Source organism: Pseudopipra pipra, chromosome 22, assembly GCF_036250125.1.
Source record: "Pseudopipra pipra isolate bDixPip1 chromosome 22, bDixPip1.hap1, whole genome shotgun sequence".
Taxonomy (NCBI): Eukaryota; Metazoa; Chordata; class Aves; order Passeriformes; family Pipridae; genus Pseudopipra; species Pseudopipra pipra.
This window is the reverse complement of record NC_087570.1, coordinates 7167128-7184973: the sequence shown is the minus strand read 5'-3', so window position 1 is coordinate 7184973 and position 17846 is coordinate 7167128. Positions and strand designations below refer to the sequence as shown.

General features: G+C 58.7%; 1 protein-coding gene across 1 annotated transcript; it reads left to right on the top strand.

Annotated features, from left to right (window-relative positions):
- The first annotated feature begins 606 nt into the window (after positions 1–606).
- On the top strand, positions 607–17646 carry EPHA2 (EPH receptor A2). Its single transcript, XM_064678815.1, has 17 exons — positions 607–954; positions 4918–4985; positions 5673–6336; positions 7982–8137; positions 8849–9184; positions 9632–9756; positions 10669–10828; positions 11135–11234; positions 11336–11391; positions 11470–11595; positions 11678–11860; positions 12525–12586; positions 12698–12907; positions 13370–13519; positions 14125–14321; positions 15438–15593; positions 16968–17646. Exons 1-17 carry the CDS (start codon positions 786–788, stop codon positions 17071–17073), a joined length of 3024 nt encoding a protein of 1007 aa, XP_064534885.1. The 5' UTR covers positions 607–785; the 3' UTR covers positions 17074–17646.
- Positions 17647–17846: the final 200 nt, after the last annotated feature.

The window sequence follows — 17846 nt, the reverse complement described above, 5'->3', positions numbered from 1 at the left end:
GGGGTGCTGGGGGATTTGGGGTGCAGTTGGGATCCTGGGATGGGGAGGTGGGGGCCGCAGGATTTGAGGTGCTGCAGATCCTGGGGGATTTGGGGTGCTGTGAGATAGTGGGAGGGCGGCAGGATTTGTAGTGGGACTTGAGGTGCTTGGGGGAGATGGGGGTGCTGCAGGATTTGGGATGCTGCAGGATTTGGGGTGCTAGTGGTGATGGGACTGGGGTGCTGCGGGATTTGGGGTTGGTGGAGATTTGGGGTGCTGAGGGATTTGAGGTGATGGGGTTGGTGGGTTTGGGGGTGCTGCGGGATTTGGGGTCCCGTGGGTGGTGCAGGATTTGGGGTGCTTGGTGAAGGTTTGGGGTGCTGAGGATTTGGGGCGCTGCGGGGTTTGGGGCCCTGGGGCTCGAGGGGGCCGGGCAGCCCCCGCAAACCAGCCCCTCCCCCAGTCCCCCCAGTCCCGAACTGGTGGGCGGGGGGCGTGGCCGGTAGTACCCCCCTGGCCCCGCCCCCCTCCCGCCATTGGCTGCCGCCCCCCCCCCTTCCCACGCCGGTTATGAATGAACGGGGAGGGGGCGGGGGGGGCTCTGGGACCCCTTCCCGGGCCGGACTGGGACCCCCAAAGCCCCCCCACGGCTGTTCCCCGATCCCCGGGGGCTCTCCCAGAGCCCGCTCCCTTCCGACGGCCGCGTCCCACCCCCGGCAGCGCGGCCTCCCAGTGCCGGACTGGGGCGAACTGGGAGCGGCCGCGGCGCCTTTAAGAGCGGGCGTGGCCGGTGACGTCACCGGGGCATGAATGAACAGGAGCGGGCGCGCGCCCCCACACACCCAACACACCCCACGCACCCCACACCTCGCGGGGCACCCCCGGCACCCCCCGCCATGGCCGGGACCCCCCCGACCCTCACCCTCCTCCTCCTCACCGCCCTCACCCCCCTGCCCCCCGCGGCGGCCGAGGAAGGTGAGTCCGCACTTCTGTTCTGGGGGGTGGGACACCCCAAAACTCATTGTTGGGGGGCTGGGGGGGGATTCGTAGGGGTGAGGCGGTTTTGGGGCAAATTCGCGTGGTTTTGGGGCGTTGAGAGGTTGGGGAGCGCTCGGAAAGTAAAGGAAGAAGGGGTGCTCCCCCCCAAAATAAATTCGGGGTGCGGGGGGGAATCAGCGGCTGCGGGGGGGGAAATGGTTAAAATGAGAGGGAAAAGTTAAAATTAGGGTGGGAAAGTTGAAGCGAAGGGGGAAAAGTTAAACTAAGAGGGGAAAAGTTGAAATAAGTGGGAGGGGGGTTAAAAAGGTGGGGGAGAAGCTAAAAATGGGGGGAGGGGGAGCTAAAATGGGCCCGGGGACTAAAATATAGGAGGGAAAAGTTTAAACGGAGGGAAGAAAAGCTCAAAAAAGGGAAAACCAAGAGGTTTGGGGTTTTTCCCATGCCGAGCGTCCGGCTGACGCTCCGGGGCCGGGTCCTGGTGGGAGCCCCCAAAAAACACTGACAGAGGGGCACGGGTGGAGAGGATTAAAAACCAAAGCCCCCGGAAAGGGGAAAATCCCCCTAAAATGAAGCGTTTCCCATGGGCGGTTCAGGGCCGGGCGGGATCCGGCCCGGAGAGCTGGAAAACAATGTCAGGAAAATCCCAAAAATCGCTGGGAAAAAACAAGCAGCGTCTCGGGCCTCCACCCCACAACCCTTCCCCCCGTGGTGTTTGGGCTTAGTTTGGGGGGTTGGGGTAAAAAAAGAAAAGGGAGAATTCACTTTTTTTTCTACATAGATTGAAGTTCTTCAAAATTAAAGTCTCTCCAAACTCTGCCCGACGGGTTTAATCCGGCGTTTTTCGAGGGAAAGGGGGAAGAATCCGGCCCCAAATGCAAATAAATGGGAGGCTGGGATGGAAAATACCCCCCTAAGAACTAAAAATGGGGTGGAAAAAACCCTGAAGTGAGGATTTTGGGGAGTGCAAGGGGGAGGGGGGCAACCCTGTGGAGGGACCCCCAACCCCCCGATTCGGCTGCAGGATTTGAGGGTGTTCCCAAAGTGCCGATTCCCAGGAGAGAATGTTGGGATTTGGGGTTTCAAAAGGGCAGGGGAGGGAAGGGAAGGGAAAGTGGTGGGAGAGCAGCAGGATTTGGGGTTAAGGGGGGTTGGTTCCCAGCACTTGGAAAGGGTGAGATCCAGTGGGATTTGGGGAGATCTGAGGGGGGGAAGGGGGTTAAGGAGCAGGGAATGGGATGGGGATGGGATCCATTTTGGGATTATGATTGGGATTATGATTGAGACTGAGGAGGGGACAGGATTGGGATGGGGACAGGAGTGAGAGGGCATGGGATTCACAGTGGGATTGGGATTCAGATTAAGGTTGGGATGAGGGTGGGATTGGGATGGGACTGGGGCGGGGACAGGAACGTGAGTGGAGGGGACAGGATTTGGGTTCATTTTGGGTGTGGGGACAGGATTGGGATGGGATGAGGATAGAACAGCACAGGGTGGAAAACGCAGTTGGATGGGGACAGGGACAGGGATGGAGCCGGGAATGGGACTGGGATGCAGCTGTGGAGTGGGGAGGGGTGAGGAGGAGGAGGAGGGGGTGAGGAGGAGGATGGGGGGGTGGCCGCGTTCATGGTGGCACATGGTGGTGGTGGCCACGGCGATGAAGATGATGAAGATGAAGGGGGGGGGTGGCCGTGGTGACGATGGCAATGGAGAATGTGAGGGTGGTGATGAGGATGGTGATGATGGCAGAGGGGGGGCAGGTGTCGCCGGAGCTGTCCCGGGGCTGTCCCGGGAGCTGCCGGGATGCTGCACCCTTTTGACTCAGCAGCCACAGCCCCGGGATCCTCCCTAAGCACCCCCCGCCCGGCACGGAGGGACCCCACGGGGACCCACAGGGACCCCCCCCGCCCCAAAACCGGGGGGAGCTCAGAGAGAACCCACAGGGAACCCCCGGACCCAAAACCGGAAGGAACCCACAGGGAACCCTCCGCCCCAAAACCGGGGGGACCCCACGGAGAACCCACAGGGAACCCCCGGACCCAAAACCAGGGGGACCCCACAGAGAACCCCTCGCCCCAAAACCGGGGGGACCCCACGGGGAACCCATAGGGAACCCCCGACCCAAAACCAGGGGGACCCCACAGAGAACCCACAGGGACACCCACCCCAACATCACAGGGACCCTACAGGGAACCCCCGCCCCAACACGGGGGGACCCCACAGAGAACCCCCCGGGACCCCCCGCCCCAGCCCGGGGGGATCCGGCCCCGGCTCCCGGCGCTTTCCGCCCTCCGGAGGCACGCGGGGGGATTTCCAGCCGCAGGAAAACCGGGATATCCGCCCGGGCATCCTTCCTGACCCCGGGCACGGCGGTGGGGGGGACACAATTCCTTCCTCCCCCCGCTCCGTTTTAAGCACCAAATCCCAACATTCACTCCTGGGAATCAGCACTTTGGGAACACACCCCAAATCCCGCAGCCGCCCCGGGGTGTTGGGGGGTCCCCGCCAAGGGGTCGCCCCCTTTTATCTTTCCCCCAGCTCTTCCAAAAAATCCTCGTTTTAGGGGTTTTTCCCCCATTTTTGGTTTCTTTGGAGGCGTTTTCCATCCCAGCCTCCCATTTATTTGCATTCGGGGCCGGGCTCTTCCGCCTTTCCGTCGAAAAACGCCGGATTAAACCCGTCGGGCAGAGTCTGGAGAAACTTTAATCCTAAAAGAAATCAATGGATGTGAATTTGCCCCCCCCCCCCCCCCCTCAGGTTTTGGGGTGTGTCCCCCCCCGATTTCACCCTCCGGGGCAGGTCGAGCTCGTCCGTTCCCAGCGGGGGGAGCCGGGGGGGCACATCCCACATCCCGGCCCTCCCCCGTCCCGCCGGACCCATCCCGGTGACCTCGGGCGTCCGGGCACATTCCTGGGGGGTGATTCACTGAGGGGGGGGCCCTGCTCCCTCCTGGCCTCGGCGGCCTCCTCTTCCTCCTCTTCCTCTCCGGGCGCTGGATCCGGACCCGCCCTGGACGTGCCCCGGCAGGTCCGGGCCCGGCACCGTCACTGCTCCCCCTCCTTTGGGGGCGGCTCGGGGGCATCCCGGGGGAATCTGTTGGGAATGGGGGCGGGATCCGTGGGTCTAAGGGACGTTTGTGGGGTCTGGGAATGTTTGGAGGTCGTGTGGGGATGTCTGTGGGGATGGGGTGGATCTGGGGGTCCTGGGGACCTCTGGGGGTCCTGAGCACATCCATGGATCCTGGTGGGATCTGTGAGGCCAAGGGATATCTATGGGTGCTGAGCACATCCATGGATCCTGGTGGGATCTGTGAGGCCAAGGGATATCCATGGATCCTGAGAACATCCATGGATCCTGGTGGCATCTGTGGGGCCAAGGGATATCCGTGGGTGCTGAGGATATCCCTGGATCCTGGTGGCATCTGTGGGGCCCAGGAGTGTTTGCAAGCCCTGGGAATTTCCATGGGTCATGGGGATGTCTCTGGGGACTGGGGACATCCGTGGATCCCATGGATCCCAGGGGCAACTGTGGATCTCAGGGCACCTGTGGGGATGTCTGTGGGGATGGGGTGGATCTGTGGATCCTGGGGATATCCATGGATCTTGAGGACATCCATGGATCCTGGTGGCATCTCTGGGTCCCAGGAGCATTTGCAAGCCCTGAGAACTTCCATGGGGACATCTGTATGTACTGGGGACATCCATGGATCCCAGGGCACCTGTGGGTCCTGAGGGACATCCGTCTGTAAGTCCCGGAAGCATCTGGGAGTCCCAGTGATGTCTGTGGGTCCCAGGGTGCCTGTGAGTCCTGGGGGACATGGGTGTGTCCTGAGGGATGGATGTCAGTGGATCCCAGGATCCACAGGTCCGAGGGGTGTCCTGGTGGCACCTGCAGGTCCTGGTGGCATCTCCTGACGTTCCTCTCCTCTCTCCTGTCCCACAGTGGTGCTGCTGGACTTTGCCAAGGCACACGGGGAGCTGGGCTGGCTCACCCATCCCTACGGAAAAGGGGTGAGCAACCGGGATGGGGATGGGGGATGGGGACATCCTTGGGGCCAGGGAATGGGGACCTCTCCATGGGGGACCTCCATGGGATTGGGAACCTCCATGGGAATCTCCATGGTGATGGGGACAGGGACATCCTCGGGGACCCCCATGGGAATAGAGACATCCATGGAGACCTCCCTAGTGATGGAAACAAGGACCTCCATGGGGATGGGGAAATCCATGGGAACGCTGATGGGGGAACCCACAGGAATGGGGAGGGGGACACCCCCAGGGACAGAGGCATCATAGGGAGGGACCCCCATGGGAACATTCCATGGGCAGGGGGACAGGTCCACACATGGGGACTGAGATAGGGACATCCACGGGGTTGGAGAGCTCCACTGGGGTGTGACTGGGATCTCCATGGAGCCAGGAACACCTGTGGGGATGGAGATGTCCATGGAGTTGTGGATCTCTGTTGGGATGGGACTGGGGACATTCACAGGGCCAGGGGCATCCATGGGGACAGAGATGGGGATGTCCATGGGGCTGTGGATCTCCACTGGGATGTGACTGGAGATCTCCACAGGGCTGGGGGCATCCATGGGTGTAGAGCCGGGGACACCCACAGGGATGAGGCCGAGTGCCTCCGTAGGGACCGTTGTGCCTCAGTTCCCCCTCCAAGTGCCGTTTGTGTCTCTGTGGGGACAGTGGGACCAGCTGCAGAACGTCCTCAACGACTCCCTGATCTACATCTACTCCGTGTGCAACGTCCTGGAGGGGGAGCAGGAGAACTGGCTCCGCACCAACTGGATCTACCGGGGGGTGGCCGAGCGCATCTTCATCGAGCTCCAGTTCACTGTCCGCGACTGCAACAGCTTCCCCACGGCCGGGGGCGGCTCCTGCAAGGAGACCTTCAACCTCTACTACGCCGAGTCCGACGTGGATTACGGCACCAACTTCCAGAAGAGGCAGTTCCGGAAGATCGACACCATCGCTCCGGACGAGATCACCGTCCAGGAGGATTTCGCCGCCCGCAACGTCAAACTCAACGTGGAGGTTCGCTCGGTGGGGCCGCTGCGGAGGAAGGGCTTCTACCTGGCCTTCCAGGACCTGGGCGCCTGCGTGGCCCTGCTCTCCGTCAGGGTCTACTACAAGCGCTGCCCGGCGGTGATCCGGGGGCTGGCGGAATTCCCGGAGACCGTGGCCGGGGCGGACTCGCAGGCGCTGGCCGAGGTGCGGGGGGTGTGCGTGGAGCGCGCGGAGGCCGAGCAGGCGCCGGCCCTGCACTGCAGCGCCGAGGGCGAGTGGATCGTGCCCATCGGGGAGTGCCTGTGCCAGGCCGGCTTCCAGAGCCTGGGGGACACCTGCCAAGGTACGGCCGGCGGGAAACAGGGCGGGAGGGCTCTGGGGGGGCCGAGGACAGGGGGCAAGGGCAGAGGAGCGAGGGGCTCGGAATTCCCGATCCCGGACGGTCTGTGAGCGCAGCGAGTGTGGCAGCCGGGCTGGGGGGAGCAGGGAGGGGCCCAGGAATAAGGAAGCTGCGAAAACGACGGGAAATATCCCAAAATTCCAACTCTGGGTTGACGAAATGAGGTTTTGGCCAAAAAATTTCCCATCCTGGATTATCAACCCTTGAGCATCACTAGTGCAGTGAGTGTGGCAGGGCTCAGCTGGGAAAGGGGTGGGCTGGGGCAGGAGGGTCCAAAAATGAGGGGAATGCCCTAAAAATTCCCATTTTGGGTTGAGGAATGAGGTTTTGGCCATGAAATTCCCAATCCTGGATGGTCAGCCTTGAGTGTAATGAGTGTGACAGGGCTCAGCTGGGAGAGGAGTGGGGTGGGAGGGAAGAGGAATGAGGTTTTGGCCCCGAAATTCCCAATCCTGAATCCGACCTTGAGTGCAGTGAGTGTGGCAGCTGGGCTGGGGTGAGCAGGGATGATCCCAGTAATAATGGAAGCTGCAAAATAAGGTGAAATAACCTAAAATCCCCATTTGGGGTTGGAGAAATAAGGTTTTGGCCCCAAAATTCCCAGTCCTGGATGGTCAACCTTGAGTGCACTGAGTGTGGCAGGGCTCAGCTGGGAGAGGGGGGTTCTGGAGGGTTCCCAACAATAAAGAAGCTGCAAAGAGAGGTGAAACACCCTAAAAACTCCCACTTAGTTCAGGAGAGATGAGGCATTAGTCCCAAAATTCCCAGTCCTGGATCATTCCCCTGGAGCATCACCAGTGTAGCGAGTGCAGCAGGGCTCAGCCAGGAGGGGGCTCAGCCAGGATGGACTGGGGGGGTCCCAGTGTTAATAGAAGCTGCAAAATGAGGTGAAACACCCTAAACTTCCCACTTTGTTTTGGAGAAGTTAAGTATTACTCCCAAAATTCCCAATTTATATCACCAGAGCAGTGAGTGTGACAGGGCTCAGCTGGGAGAGGGGGAAACCGGGGGAGGGATCCCAATATTAAACAAGCTGCAAAATGAGGTGAAACCCCCTAAAATCCCCCCTCTGGGTGCTTGGGTGGGTGCTGAGCCTCCTTCCCCACCACCTGGGTGCAGATCCCTGGGTGAGAAGGGGGATTTGGGGTCTCACAGGTGTCTCTGTGTGGGGAGAGCAATTTGGGGTGTTCCAGTGTGGGAGGATTTGGGGTCTCACTGGTGTCCCTGTGTGTGGATTTAGGGTGTCCTGTATGTGGATTTAGGGTGTTCCTGTGTGGGGAGGGGGATTAGGGGGATTTGGGGTGTCCCTGTGTGGGGAGGGGGATTAGGGGTATTTGGGGTGTCCCTATGTGGGGAGAGGGATTAGGGGGATTTGGGGTGTCCCTGTGTGGGGAGAGGGATTAGGGGGATTTGGAGTGTCCCTGTGTGGGGAGGGGGATTAGGGGGATTTGGGATGTTCCTATGTGGGGAGGGGGATTAGGGGGATTTGGGGTGTCCCTGTGTGGGGAGGGGGATTAGAGGGATTTGGGGTGTCCCTGTGTGAGGAGGGGGCTGTGGGGGTCTCACTGCTGTCCCTGTGTCCCCCCAGCCTGTCCCCCTGGCACCTTCAAGGCCGCCGTGTCCCCGGGGGGGTGCCAGCCCTGCCCCCCCAACACGGAGCCCGCCCCGGCCGCCGCCGCCTCCTGCCCGTGCCAGGAGGGGTTTTTCCGCGCCCCCCAGGACCCCCCGGAGGATCCCTGTACCCGTAAGTCACTTCCTGGGGCAGGGAAGGGACACCAAGGTGCAGCCCCCCCACTGACCTGCCCCAGAAAAGGGGTGGGGTGGGGGGGTAACCCAGGTTCTTATCAATAATTCCCTTGGGGTGGATTAGAGTGAAACGACACTGTGCTTGAAAACATGTATAGGTAGGGTTTATTTTAACAATTTTGTTTAAATAGGTATGTTAGCATTTGGAGTGTTAGCATCTCTCATCTACAGCAATATGGCATAAAGAGAACCTTTAGGGAAAATGCATAAGGGAGAGAAAGGAAAGACAGGATAAGGGTGAGGGAGAGGAAGGGAAAGCAAAGCTGAGAGTGGACAGATGTCTATGGTCACCATCCACGGGGTCCAGCGATGGAACTTGGCAGTTGCAGCTCCAATGTCTGTCAGTTGAAGTGGTGGCCTTGATCCATTGGGGGTGGGGGTGGGAAGCCCCCACACTCAAAGGAGTTGTGAGTTATTATATCCATGGATGGTGTCCCGGCCATGCCATAAACCCCCAACATCTGGGCCTGAGCAGAGTTCCCGTGAAGGGCCTGGGAAAAGGGTTTTTCCCACCTTTCAAGATTGGCAGAGGGGGGGATGGGCTTTGATGGTAAAATGCAAAAGTCCTGCGAGAGTCCCTTGGCAATCCTGGAATGCACCAACCATGAACCGGGTCAGTCTCTGACCCCCCGGGTGTGTGTGTCCCCAGGTCCCCCCTCGCCCCCCCAGGGGGTCACGGCCGTGGCTCTGGGGGCCGCGGTGCAGCTGCGCTGGGACCCCCCCGCCGACCCCGGGGGCCGCGGGGACGTCACCTACAGTGTCACCTGCGAGCAGTGCTGGCCCGACGGCGGCGACTGCCGGCCCTGCGACGGCGGCGGGGTGAGGTTCTCGCAGCCCCCCCGGGGGCTCACGGCCACCGCCGTCACCGTCACCGACCTGGAGCCGCTCGTCAACTACACCTTCAGCGTGGAGGCCCGGAACGGGGTGTCCCCCTACAGCCCCCGGCGCAGCGTGGCCACCGCCACCGTCAGCGTCAACCACACCGGTGAGGGGCCACCAGCACCTCCCACGGCCGCCCTCCGTCAGGGGGACACCACCGGGGTGTCCCTGTCCCCCACGGGGACACCTCCGGGATGTTCCCAACCCCCACGGGGGCACCTCAGAGATGTCCCCGTCCCCCATGGGGACACCTCCATGATATCCCTGTCACCTCCATATTGTCCCCATCCCCTGTTACCTCCGTGATGTTCCCAACCCCCACAGGAACACCCCTGTGATGTCCATGTCCCCAGTGGGGACACCTCCGTGATGTTCCTGACCCCCCTGGCAACACATCCATATTGTCCCCATCCTCCAAGAGGACACCTCTGTGATGTCCCTGTCCCCATGGGGGCACCTTCATATTGTCCCTGTCTCCCTTGGGGACACCTCTGTGATGTTCCCGACCCTCCTGGGGACACCTTGGTGACGTCCCTGTCTGTGCCCACGGCAGAGCCCCCCCGGGTGACATCAGTGAGCCTGGACGGACGGACAACCACCAGCCTGGCCCTGTCCTGGACGGTGCCACCGCGGCAGCAGAGCCGGGTCTGGAAGTACGAGGTCACCTACAGCAAGAAGGTCTGTCCTGTGGCACAGCTACAGCCCCACAGCCTGACCCCGTCACCCCAACCCCGTCACCTCCAGCCCCATCACCTCCAACCCCGTCACCTCCAGCCCCATCACCTCCAACCCCATCACCCCAGCCCTGTCACCTCCAGCCCTGTCACCTCCAGCCTTGCCCCATCCATGTCTCCCCCATCCACGTCACTCCCCAATCCATGTCACCCTCCCATCCTTGTCACCTCCATCCATGTCATCCCTCAGTTCATGTCCTTCCCATGTTCATCCACCTCCATCCATGTCAAGTCCCATCCACGTCTCTCCCATATTCACTCCTCCATCCACGTCACCTCCATCTGTCACCTCCTTCCATGCTCCTCTGTCCATATCCCTCTTCCATCCTTGTCCCTTCTGTCTGTGTCACCCCTCCATCCATATCACCTCCATCCTCACCTCCATCCCTCAATTCATGTCCTTCTTGTGTTCATCCCTCCATCCGTGTCACCTCCCTCCCTGCCTCCATCCAGGCCACCCCTCCATCCACGTGCCTCCATCCATGTTACTCCTCCATCCCTGTCACACCCCTATCCCTGTCACACCCTCATCCATGTCCCACCTCCATCCCTGTCACCTCCATTCTTCCCCAGACTGTGTCCCCTTCCATCCGTGTCACCTCCATCCTTGCTCCCATCCACATCACATCTCCATCTCTGCCACCCCCATCCCTGCCCTGTCTGTGTCACCCCTCCATCCCTGTCACTCCCATCCCTGCCCCATCCCTGCCCCATCCCTGCCCCATCCCTGCCCCATCCCTGCCCCCCCCATCCCTGCCCCATCCCTGCCCCATCCCTGCCCCATCCCTGCCACCCCCATCCCTGTCCCATCCCTGCCACCCCCATCCCTGTGCCCCCATGACCCCGGTGTCCCCAGGTGGACGAGAACAGCTACTCTGTGCTGCGCTGCGAGGGCCCCTCGGTGACGCTGCCCAAGCTGTCCCCGGGCACCGCGTACGTGGTGCGTGTCCAGGCCCTCACCGCCGACGGCCACGGCGCCTTCAGCCCCCAGCACGAGTTCGAGACCCTGCCCGAGGGTGAGGAGCGAGGGGAGGGGTGCAGGGGTGTGGGGTGTGGGGCCCAGGGGGTGCAGGGGTGTGGGGTGGGGGGCCCAGGGGGTGCAGGGGTGTGGGGTGGGGGGCCCAGGGGGTGCAGGGGTGTGGGGTGGGGGGCCCAGGGGGTGCAGGGGTGTGGGGTGGGGGGCCCAGGGGGTGCAGGGGGACAGAGTGGGGGGCCCAGGGGGTGCAGGGGGACAGAGTGGGGGGCCCAGGGGGTGCAGGGGTGTGGGGTGGGGGGCCCAGGGGGTGCAGGGCTCACCTGGCCACCCCAAACGGTCCCCGCAGGCGCCGAGGCCGCGGCATCCACCGCCGTCATCACCGGCACCGTCGCCGGCGTCGTCTTTGTCGTCCTGCTCTTGGCCGCTCTCATCTACGTCCTGCAGCGGTAAGGAGAGAAACCCCCAGAAACACCCCGGAAACCCCAAAAATAGCATTTTCCCACCACCAAATGTGGGCGAGGGATGATTTTTTGGGACTTCTCCGCAGGAGGAGAAGGTCACGGCCGCGCCAGTCCGAGGAGGACGTTTACTTCTCCAAGTCAGGTGAGCCACGGCACGTGGGGACAGCGGCGATGGGTGGGGGGTGCTGTGGGTGCTGACCCCCCTCCTTGATGCCCCCAGACCAGCTGAAGCCCCTCAAGACCTACGTTGACCCCCACACCTACGAAGACCCCAACCAGGCCATGCTCAAGTTCACCACCGAGATCCCCCCGTCCTTCATCACCCGCCAGAAGGTCATCGGCGCCGGTACGTGGCTGGGTCACCCCGCAGACACTCCAAAACTGGGCCAGGCGGGGGGGTTACGAGTGTCCCCCATTTTTCGGAGCAGGTGAATTTGGGGAGGTCTACAAGGGCACCCTGAAGCGCGGGAGGAAGGAGGTGCCGGTGGCCATCAAGACGCTGAAGGTGGGCTACACGGAGAAGCAGCGCGTGGACTTCCTGAGCGAGGCCACCATCATGGGGCAGTTCTGCCACCACAACATCATCCGCCTCGAGGGTGTCGTCTCCAAGTGTGAGTGTCCAAAAAAAACCCGCCCCAATTTCCCTGCAAAACACCCCAAACCTGAGCAATAGAAAAACAGCGTGTTTTGAGCAACGACGCCAAGAGGAATTCGGGGGGCTTGCGGTTTTTTTGAGTGGTCTTGGGTGTTTTTGGGGGGTGATGTTGGAGGTTTTGGTGGGGGGGGAGTTAGGGTTAATTTGTAGGGGTTTTAGGGGAGTTTGGGGGATTTTTCCAGGAGTTGGGGTGGGTTTAGGGGGGTTACTTTGGTATTTTTTTGGGGGGTTGGATTTTATTTAAAGGTTTATTGGGGTCTGTAGGGGGTTTGGGGCTTTTCGTTGTTTTGGGAGTGTCTTGGGGAGGTGATTTTTTTGGGAGATATTTTGGGGAGTTGGGGTTTTGGGTTTTTTTGTGGGGAATTGGGAGGGTTTGGATTTTTAGGAGGACTTGGGATTTGGGGGTTCCTTTTTGTGTTGGGCGGGTTGGGGTTGTTTTTTGGGGGTTGGGGATTTTTTTGAGGCAGGTTCAGTGTTCTTGGGGGGCTGAGGATTTTGGGAGGGCTTGGAGGAGGTGGGGGGAATTTCAGATGTGTTTTTTCAGTTTTGGAGCTCTTTCAGTTGGGTGTTGGAGGGATTTTTGGGGTGTTTTACCCATTTTGGGCCTGGTTTTTGTACAGACAAGCCCTTCATGATCATCACGGAGTACATGGAGAACGGGGCACTGGATAAATTCCTGCGGGTGAGTGACACGTGGTGACAGGGACAAGGAGCACCTGGTGGTGGAACAAACACCCACCACGGGAGGTGGGACGACAGATGGATTCCAGGCTGGATTCTCCCCTTTTCCCAGGAAAAAGAGGGGGACTTCGGTGTCATCCAGCTGGTGGGGATGTTGCGGGGCATCGCCGCCGGCATGAAGTACTTGGCCAACATGAATTACGTCCATCGGGATCTGGCCGCCAGGAACATCCTAGTGAACAGCAACCTGGTGTGCAAGGTGTCCGATTTTGGGCTCTCCAGGGTGTTGGAAGATGACCCTGAAGCCACCTACACCACCAGTGTAAGTGTCACCACGGAGGGGTGGGTGGTTGGCCATGGTGGGTGGTGAGTTGGTCGCAGTGGGTGGTTGGTTGTGGTGGAATGGTTGGTTGGCCATAAAGGGGTGGTTGACCAAGGTGAGGCAGTTGTCCAAAGTGGAGGTGGTAGGCCACTGGGAGGTGTTGGGTTGACCAAGGTAGAGTGGTTGGTTGGTCTTGTTGGGGTGGTTGACCAAGGTGAGGTGGTCGTCCAAGGTGGAGGTGGTTGGTTTGTCAAGGTGGGCTGGTTGGTTGGCCATGGAGGGGTGGCTTGTTGGCCATGGAGAAGTGACTGGCCAAGGTGAGGTGGTGGGTTGTCCAAGGTAGGGTTGTTGGTTGGTCTTGTTGGGGCGGTGGTTCATGTCGGGGTGGTTGGCCAAGAGGTGGTTGGCCATGGTGGAGGTGGTTTTTTGGGGGGTGCAGAGTTGACCCCAATGTTTCCATAGGGCGGGAAGATCCCGATTCGTTGGACGGCACCTGAAGCCATCTCCTACCGCAAGTTCACCTCAGCCAGCGACGTCTGGAGCTTCGGCATCGTCATGTGGGAGGTGATGTCCTACGGCGAGAGGCCTTACTGGGAGCTCTCCAACCACGAGGTGAGCACCCACCCTCCACCACCAGGGTTTGGGGGACATCTAAGGCCAGGTTGGACGGGGCTTGGGATAGTGGAAGGTGTCCCTGCCCATGGCATGGGGTGGAACGGGATGGGCTTTAAGGTCCTTCCAATCCAAACCATTCTGGGATTCTGTGACTTAACGCAACTGGAATACGGAATTCCTTTCTAGAGAATAAAGAGATAAATGTGTGGATAGATTTGGAGAGAGACAGGCTGAGAGCTGGAGAAGAGAAGGCTCCAGAGAGACCTGAGAGCCCCTTCCAGTGCCTAAAGGGGCTCCAGGAGAGCTGGAGAGGGACTTGGGACAAGGGGGAATGGTTTTAAACTAAAAGAAGGGATAGGTGGGATATTGGGAAGGAATCCTTCCCTGGGAGGGTGGGGAGGCCCTGGCACAGGTTGCCCAGGGAAACTGTGGCTGCCCCAGCCCTGGAAGTGTCCAAGGCCAGGTTGGATGGGGCTTGGAGCAACCTGAGCTGGTGGAAGGTGTCCCTGCCCATGGCAGGCGGTGGGAATGGGATGAGCTTTCAGGTCCCTCCCAAACCATCCTAGGATTGTTGTGAACACTCAATCTCCTCCTCCTCGTAGGTGATGAAGGCCATCAACGAGGGTTTCCGGCTCCCAGCCCCCCTGGACTGTCCCTCAGCCATCTACCAGCTGATGATGCAGTGCTGGCAGCAGGAGCGCGCCCGGCGCCCCAAATTTGCCGACGTCGTCAGCATCCTGGACAAGCTCATCCGCGCCCCCGAGTCCCTCAAGGCACTGGCAGATTTCGACCCCGGTGAGTGTGGGGAGCTCTGGGATGTGAGGAGTGCAGGGAGGGGGGACAGTGACCCGAGGAAGTGTCCAAGACCAGGCTGGACAGGGCTTGGAGCAACCTGGGCGAGTGGAAGGTGTCCCTGCCCATGGCAGGGGGTGGAATGGGATTAACTTTAAGGTCCCTCCCAACCCAACCATCCCAGGATTCTCTGATTCCAACATACCTTTGTGTCTTCTGTCGCTTTTGGCACCATTTTTGCACCATTTTTTGTAGTTTTGTGTTCCCCTGGTGCTGGTTCGTGTTGGGTTTTGCGTCTCTTCACCTTCACGTTGCTTTTGGCGTCTCCATTTCTGCCTCGGTTTTGGCACTTCCCCGTTTTCACATCCCTTTTTGCACCGTTTCCTTTCTTCACCATCGTTTCCTCATCACATTTTTGCATTATTTTTTTGGCATCTTCCCATTTCTGCAATGTTTTCCCATCCTTTCATTTTCCTATGATTTTTTAGCATCTTTGCATTTTCAGGTCATTTTTCACATCCCTCTGCTTCTGCCTCGTTTTTTTTCATCCTTCCACTTTCACATCCTTTTTTTTGCATTGTTTGATTTCCTCGTTATTTTTGCATCCTTCCATTTTTTTGCATTACTTTTTTTTTCCACTTTTCCATTTCTGCGTAATTTTTCATCTTTTCATTTTCACATCATTTTTGGCATTCTTGCATTGTTTTCCTGTGCTTTGATTCCTGCATCACCTTTCGGCACGTTTTCATTTCTGCATCATTTTTCCACCTTTCCATTTTCTCATCTTTTTTGTGCCTTACTTCCATTTCTGCCCCATTTTTGCCCCTTTTCCAGTCCTGCATCATTTTTTGCACCGTTTCACTTCTGTGGTATTTTTCTATCCTTCCTTCTCTGCATCATTTTTTGCACCCTCCCGTTCTCACAGGAATTTTTGCACCCTCCCATTCCCACGTTATTTTTCCCATCTCTCCGTTTTGACACAATTTTCCGCATCATTTAATTTTTCCCTTGTTTTCACACCCTTCCATTTTCCCGTCGTTTTCCCAACCTCTCATTTCTGCATCTTTTTTTTTTTTTTGCATCTTTCTATTTTCCCATCGTTTTCCCCATTTCCGTGCCCCAGGGTGTCCATCCGCCTGCCCAGCACCAGCGGCTCCGAGGGTGTCCCGTTCCGCTCTGTCCCGGAGTGGTTGGAGTCCATCCGGATGCCGCAGTACACAGAGACCTTCATGGCCTCGGGCTACAGCACCATCGAGAAGGTCCTGCAGATGACCAGCGAGTGAGTGTCCCCTCAGTGTCCCCTCAGTGTCCCCTCGGTGTCCCCTTGGTGTCCCCTTGGTGTCCCCTTGATATTCCTCTGTGTCCCTGTTGATATTCCCGTGCTGTCCCTATGGAGTGTCTCCTTGGTGTTCCTGTGGTGTCCTCATACTCTTTCCATGCTCTCCCCTTGGTGTCCCCACAGTGTCCTCCTGACATTCCCATGCTGTCCCCACGGTGTGTCCCTTTGCTGTCCCCTCGATATTCCCATTCCATCCCCATGGTGTCCCTATGGCACATTCCCATGGTGTCCCCTTGACATTCCCATGGTGTCCCCATGCCATCCCCATGGTGTGTCCCCACAGTGTCCTCATATTCTGTACTGTCCCCTTGGTGTCCTCCTGACATTCCCGTGCTGTCCCCACGGTGTCCCTTTGTTGTCCCCATGCTGTCCCCTCAATGTTCCCATTCCATCCCCATGGTGTCCCGGTGGCGTCTCTATGGTGTCCCCATCCCGTGCTGTCCCCATGTCATCCCTGTGCTGTCCCCATGGGATGTCCCCCTCGTGTCCCCGTGGTGTCCCCACACTGTGCGATATTCCCACATTGTCCCCATGGTGTCCCTGGGATGTGTCCCCGTGGTGTCCCCTTGGCATTCCCACACTGCCCCCACAGTGTCCCCACACTGTCCCCACACCCTTCCCTCCGGATCCCCGGGGTCAGGGATGTGCTGGGAACGTGCTGGGAACGGAAACCACTTCCATGGCCTTGGCGGCCCAAGGGACGGGATAAAATTAGATGTTCCTTGGCTGGAGAGGCCGGGATGAGTCACGGCTGTCCTCCGGCCCGGGGGATGAGCCGTGTCCGTCCATCTGGCCCCGGGATGAGCCCTGTCCATCCACCCATCCCTTGGGATGATCCACGTCCACCCATCCTTGGGATGATCCATGTCCGTCCATCCATCCCTCAGGATGGACCATCCCTTGGGATGATCCATGTCCATCCACGCATCCTTTGGGATGAGCCATGTCCATGCATCCCTTGGGATAAGCCATATCCATCCACCCATCCCTTGGGATGAGCCATGTCCACCCATCCCTTGGGATGATCCATGTCCATCCACCCATCCCTTGGGATGATCCATGTCCACCCATCCTTGGGATGATCCATGTCCACCCACCCATCCCTTGGGATGATCCATGTCCATCCACCCATCCCTTGGGATGATCCATGTCCACCCATTCTTGGGTTGACCCATGTCCATCCATCCCTCGGGAACGCCATGTTGAGGTTCCCCAATCCCAGGGCCTGGTTGGATCCCTCCCACCCCCCTTTCCCCTGGACCCGCTCCCGGCTCCTGTCACCCCACTAATCCCCGTTTCCCGGGTTTTCCCCAGGGATATCAAGCGGATCGGGGTGCGGCTGCCGGGCCACCAGAAGCGGATCACCTACAGCCTGCTGGGAATGCAGGAGCAGGCGGGGGCCGGGGGGGCCCCGGGCTGACCCCGAGACCCCCCAGATTAATCCCCCCCACACAGGGTTTATTTATTGTTCCTCTTATTAATGAGAATGTTTATAGTATTATTATTATTATTATTATTAACATCCTCCCCCGGGCATGGGGGGATAACGGGTGTGCCCCTCCCCTGCCTCCAGAAAAACGGGGGCCAGTGGAATTCCGAGCTCCCCGGGAGCTGGGGGAAGTTTTCAGGGGGGTTTTTTTCTTTTTGTGCCCCCCCCACATTTCAAGAAAAAAGAAAAAAGGGGGCTCAGTCCCAAAACTGATTCATTTTTGCTTTTTTTCTCCCTATTTATTCCTCTCCCACCAGGTTTTTGGGTGGTTTTCCCCCCTTCCCCCTCCCTTTAATGCTGTGCCTGCCAGTGTTGCCTTGTATTTTTTAACCTAATTTATTCTATTTTTGTATATTTATTGCGAGGAATTAAAGATTCAGGTGAGAAAAAAAGGGGAAAATTAAAAAAAAAAAACAACAAATTTTTTTCCCCTTTTTTTCGTGGATTTTTGGGGATTTTTGTGGGGTTTTGAATAAAAAAGATGTGCTTTTTTGTTTTCTAGAATATTGTCTTTTCCCACTTGTTTGCAGAGATCGAGGGGAATTTAGGGGTGGGGGGAATTTTCCCCTGGATTTAAGGGGGTTTAAGGGTGTTTTAAAGGAGTTTTAAAGGGTTTTAAGAGGGTTTCAAAACAGTTTTTTAGGGTGCTTTAAGGATTTTAAAAGGATTTTTGAAGGAAGTTTTAAATGTGTTTTTTTTAAGGG

Bases quoted from the DNA above. Each gene is read 5' to 3' on its own strand.
- EPHA2 (XM_064678815.1), top strand. From the start codon at position 786: ATGAATGAACAGGAGCGGGCGCGCGCCCCCACACACCCAACACACCCC. The intron at 955-4,917 runs GTGAGTCCGCAC...CCTGTCCCACAG, and splicing joins CCCCGCGGCGGCCGAGGAAG to TGGTGCTGCTGGACTTTGCC. The intron at 12,908-13,369 runs GTAAGTGTCACC...ATGTTTCCATAG, and splicing joins AAGCCACCTACACCACCAGT to GGCGGGAAGATCCCGATTCG.